The 5806-nt window shown below is 34.4% G+C and overlaps 1 protein-coding gene across 13 annotated transcripts in view; it reads left to right on the top strand.

Moving 5' to 3' along the window:
• The window catches only part of Birc6 (baculoviral IAP repeat containing 6), a 185621-nt gene that overhangs the window by 42288 nt on the left and 137527 nt on the right, over positions 1-5806 (top strand). For all 13 annotated transcript variants that reach the window (XR_004114160.1, XM_031355887.1, XM_031355886.1 and 10 more), the window contains exon 8: positions 4728-4786. Coding sequence is in view for 12 of the 13 variants with exons in the window: in XM_031355887.1 (XP_031211747.1) it covers positions 4728-4786 (59 nt within the window). In the remaining variant the exon portion in view is untranslated. The remainder of the gene's footprint in view (positions 1-4727; positions 4787-5806) is intronic.

The raw sequence follows: 5806 nt of genomic DNA, 5'->3' as shown, positions 1-5806 counted from the left end.
ACATCACCAAAGAATTTTACCTCCATCATAGCTAAGCTGAGAGTTGATAGTTCTGCTGCACCAAGAAAGGAATTTTAGGCTCGATTTCTGGATACAGACTTCCTGCTATGGTCAAAGATATTTGACTTGAGTGAGTGACTTCATTCTCAGCCCACAGAGAACAGGTTACATTCATTTAAGAAATGGTGTAGGTATTAAGATGGTCTGTCCATAAAGTCATTCACCAACGGTTTCAATGAACAATGGTTCTGCTTGGAGGGTGGCACAGACATTAGGTGAGGGTAAGAATTTGGTTCATTAGCTGTAATAATTTGAAAAAGCATTTATCTCAGAGAAAGAGTAACTTATAAAGTCCTCTTCTTTAAACTTGATATAAGAGTTATAAACATCAAGCAAAGGATTCAGTCTCACTTTGTTGTTCTCTTACAAGCAATCTCCCTAGTTAATCGTCTATGTTTCTTTGGGGTATATAAATACTTTTGAAATATATAAGCTGGTCTGAAAACCATAGTATAGTGTAAAAACATGAAATAAACAATACTACTAATAGAGAGGCTGAGATAGGAGAAGCAAGATTTCAAGACCCTTATGTTGTACACAGCCAGACACTGTCACAAACAAACAAGCTGACAGTGTATATAGATTGTACAATGTTGGACCTATTTCTCCAATTACCAAATTAGAAAGATCATTGGATGACAATCAATAAATTTCCAATTCGTCATATTATTGGATTTCAATCGATTAGGATATGTTGGTAATATTAATTTTCAAATTAATATATTAAGAAAAAGTAAGAGAAAGAGAAAAGAAAGAGAGCAAAGACTCCCAATATAATGGGCCAGTAAATATCTTCAACAAAATTATAGAAGAAAACTTCCCTAACCTTAAGAAAGAGATGCCTATGAACATATAAGAAGCCTACTGAACTCCAAATAGACTGGACCAGAAAAGAAATTCCTCCCGTCACATAATAATCAAAACACCAAATGCACTAAACAAAGAAAGAATTTTAAAAGCAGTAAGGGAAAAAAGGCAAGTAACATATAAAGGCAGGCCTATCAGAATTACGGCAGATTTCTCACCAGAGACTATGAAAGCTAGAAGATCCTGGGCAGATGTCATACAGACCCTACAAGAACACAAATGCCAGCCCAGACTACTCTATGCAGCAAAACTCTCAATTACCATAGATGGAGAAAAGAAGATATTCCATGACAAAACAGAATTTACACAATATCTTTCCACAAATCCAACCCTACAAAGGATAAAAGATGGAAAGCATCAACATAAGGAGCAAAACTACACCCTAGAAGAAGCAAGAAGGTAATCTTTCAACAAATCCACACAAACCTAATTCCACCTCTTACAACAAAACAACAGGAAGTGACAATTACTTTTTCTTAATATATTAATTTGAAAATTAGTATTACCAATATATCCTAATCGATTGAAATCCAATAATATGAGGAATTGGCTTTGAACTCTTAATCTTACCTCTGACCCCAAGTGCTGAGATAAGACATTCACTACACTGCCTGGCTTTGTGTATTTTGCTAAGTTGACAAAGATGTTCTGAATTTCATTTTTGAGGATACTATGGCATTGATAAAATTAATGATATTTTATTAGCTTTAAACAAAGGTAGTATTTAAACTTTATAACTTGCCTATAATTTATCTTGTATGATTGTTACTTTTTTAAAAAAGATTTATTTATTATTATAAATAAGGATAGTATAGTTGTCTTCAGACGCATCAGAAGAGGGCATCAGATCTCATTACAGATGGTTGTGAGCCACCATGTGGTTGCTGGGATTTGAACTCAGGACCTTTGGAAGAGCAGTCGATGCTCTTAACCTGCTGAGCCATCTCACCAGCCCATGATTGTTACTTTTTAAAACGATTTTGTGTCATCTAAAAGCTGAATAGTACAGGAGTAAATATGTTTATTGTAGAAAAGTTGGCAAAGGCAGGAATGAGAATGAAAGCATAGAGCAACCTGTAATCATTCTATCCACTTATGGGAGCATTTATTTGTGTTCTTCATTTTTAAAGAACACAATCTACATGCTTTATAATTTTTATCATGAAATATTTTAGGAATAGATTATTATGTTTTTGTAGATCAATCAGATCTGTATTGTCAAGACTCTTGAATTATTTCCTTTAAAAAAAAAACTGTATTTTATCTTTTATCTCAGTATGGCTAGACGGTAATTGGTTAATACTAAAGTTCCTTTGTAGTTGAAACCTAATGGGCTCCTGTTTCAGATTTGTTTATTCTAGCTCCCAAGTACAGTATTTTTCTTAGAACTTAGTTTTTTAAGTATTTTCTTAATTCCTGATTAGGATTTGAATTCTCAAAGCTATTAGCAGGTGATCCTAAGCTTGTTTTACATTTTTATTATTTTAAATTATAGTGAGTTGGGGTTGGTTTCTGTTGCTACTGCTCAATGGTAGAGCAGTTGCTCAACATTCAGGAAGCTCAGTACTGAATAATAATTTCAAAGCTATTAGCAGGTGATCCTAAGCTTGTTTTACATTTTTATTATTTTAAATTATAGTGAGTTGGGGTTGGTTTCTGTTGCTACTGCTCAATGGTAGAGTAGTTGTTCAACATTCAGGAAGCTCAGTACTGAATAATAATTACAAAGCTAATCATGTGAATCATAGAACTGACTGCATTTATTTATTAATACCATTTCCAAAAAGCCTAAGGCATGGAACCTTTGTCTTTGTAAACCTCTTGACAATTTTAAACATTGCCTTGGAATGCTGTATTATTAGACTCTTCTTTTTTCTCTCTCTTTTTTTCAAGAAAGGATGGTGTAGTTTAGAGATGACCCCCTACCTCCAGCTGTCCTGGAAGTTTGAGCAAAGGTCCTTTTACCTCAGCCTTTCTAACAGCAGGGAAGACAGGTGCATGTGTGATAGTCTGGCAGCAACCTTAAGTAGAGATTACCATTTATATGTAAGATAGCATTAGTATATCTCTAAGCACTGTGAATTTTAGTACAGTATATTATTTTAGAAAAGTGGAATTTACCTTTTCTTTCTATAAAATGCATCTTTTAGTTTTGTGATGAGTATCAAAATTAAAAAATACTGGTGATATGCTGGTCAGTAGGGTGCAGAGCTTGACTATTGTGTCTGAGAGAATGAATAAAGGTTGATATCTTGGCCACCTGAATGAAGGGCAAAGGATAGATCATTGTCTTGTCCTTACTCCTGTCTTCTGAATTGTGACTCTTACCCTGAGTGTCTCATTGAATGAACACCTATAAACATAATAAAAATGAATGTTGGTGAAAGTATATTTATTTGTTTCTTTGTTTTTTTTTGCTTTTTCGAGACAGGGTTTCTCTATGTAGCCCTGGCTGTCCTGGAACTCACTCTGTAGACCAGGCTGGCCTCGAATTCAGAAATCCGTCTGCCTCTGCCTCCCAAGTGCTGGGATTAAAGGCGTGCGCCACCACTGCCCAGTGGTGTAAGTATATTTATAATATATTACATATACACATAATGTTCATAAAACTGCTTTTGGCTTTAGAGTAATGGTTTTGAAATTTGGTGACATTAGCTGTTAATATTTTACTACAACAAGTTCAAGTTTGATTTGACTAGCTGACATTCTCTTTTACTCTTTTGCTTGTTATAAATTATCTCTAGTCAGTTTCTTATATCTATAAATGTTACAGATTTTTAGAGGTTTCCTTCCATACAAACTTTCATGTAAACATTTACTGATTTCCTAGTCCCTATCTCACACAACTCTAAAGGTCCCGCCTCAGTCTACCTGCCCTGCTATTGGCCTTTGGCTCTTTATTGATCTATCAAAAACCAATTGGGGACAAGGACCTTCAGAGTTTGGTCACACAGATCCCCAGTCTTGGGGGCCAGATAATTCAAAGCATTAGAACCAATCCCCAGCAACCTGTAATCATTCTATCCACTTATGGGAGCATTTATTTGTGTTCTTCATTTTTAAAGAACACAATCTACATGCTTTATAATTTTTATCATGAAATATTTTAGGAATAGATTATTATGTTTTTGTAGATCAATCAGATCTGTATTGTCAAGACTCTTGAATTATTTCCTGATTTATAATTTACTGATTTATAATTATCAGTAATATATCAAATTGACTTATATCACATTTCTTTTAGTAGTTTGTATATTGCCTTTGTTTTATCTGTGTAATAGTGGTTTAAACTCTGCATTTCAGGGCTGGAGTTATAGCTCAGTTTTGTTTTTTGAATGTGTTTAGCATTTATTTTAGGTGTGTAAGTATTTTATCTGCATGTATGTATGCGTACCATGTGCATGTGCTCATAGAGGTTTCAGAACCCTCAGAATTAAACCATTGGTATATGGGTGCTAGGAACTGAACCTGGCTTCTCTTTAAGAGCAGCAAATATTCTTAACCAGTGAGCCATCTCTCTAGCCCTTAGCTCAGTGGTAACAGTGCTTGAGTAGAACATATAGTTTGATCCTCAGCCCTGCCCCCTTTAAAGGACAAGAGACAGCCACACATAGCTAGCTATGCTGAGTTGTCTTTGCTTTCTTATGTGATGAAGTATGTCCTTTTTTTCCCATGCTGGGGATTAAACCTACGATCTTACACATGTAGGTTTCTACATTGTAGATTATGTATATCCCTAGCCTGTAAGGCTCACCAATTTTTTTTTTTGAGTTTAAATTGTTCTTACTTTGTCTTTTAAGTGATGATTTGCTGGAGGATTCAGACAGCGAAGAGCATTCCAGATCGGATTCAGTGACAGGTATGTAATAAAACCTTAGATAATATATTTTATATGTCTTTATATTTATATAGTTCAAAGTAAATCTTAATACCAATTCATAATTTCTTGGTGAAACTGGAAGTCTTTACTGATACACACTATTTCAGTGTTCTATGTTTATCAGAGATTGAATTCAATATTAAAACATTGTGTTTCGCCGGGAGGTGGTGGCGCAAGCCTTTAATCTCAGCACTTGGGAGACAGAGGCAGGGGGATTTCTGAATTCCAGGTCAGCCTGGTCTACATAGTGAGTTTCAGGACAGCCAGGGCTATACAGAGAAACCATGTTTCCCAAAAACTTAAAAAAAAAAAAAAAAAAAAAAAAAAAAAAAAAAAAAAAAAAAAAATCATAAGAAGAAAAAACAACAAAAAAAACCCCATTGTGTTTTATAATTAAAATTCATATGTAACCATTTCATTCAAAGGGAATAAAGTATTCCCTGTCACATATTCCAGGGAATGGAAATTGTGCTTTTTCTTTTTTATATGCTATGCTCTTTAAATCAGAGTAATATTTAAATAAAAATTCTTTATACTCAAAGAAGGTGAAACTGTAAACTCTAGACCTTGTGACGTCAAGTGGTATGTTGCCTTGTTTACTTATGAAGTCCTAAGATAGAAGCAGCATGGTTCATCATGCAGCCCTGGCTCTCCTGGAGCTTGCTCTTCTGATACTGAACTGTACATTCTTCTTGCCATAATATCCTCAATGTTGGATTATAGGCATATGTCAACATCTGGCTTACATGTGTCATATTTTTCAATATCATTCATAGGATAGGTTAGTGCATCTCTAAATGGTTTTATTGCATATTTTTTCTTTATGGGTACATGTATGTGTTTGATAATACTCATAGGTATGTGTGCTTGAGGAGGCTGGAGGTTAATGTGTGGAATGTCTGTTATTTTTCCACCTTAGTTATGAAACCCATCCCCCCTTTTGAGACAGGGTTTTTTCTTTTTTAATGTTTTAATTTTTTTTTTTTTGATTTTTTTTTT

Source organism: Mastomys coucha, unplaced genomic scaffold (assembly GCF_008632895.1).
Source record: "Mastomys coucha isolate ucsf_1 unplaced genomic scaffold, UCSF_Mcou_1 pScaffold6, whole genome shotgun sequence".
Lineage (NCBI taxonomy): Eukaryota > Metazoa > Chordata > Mammalia > Rodentia > Muridae > Mastomys > Mastomys coucha.
This window is presented reverse-complemented; position numbering and strand designations above follow the sequence as displayed.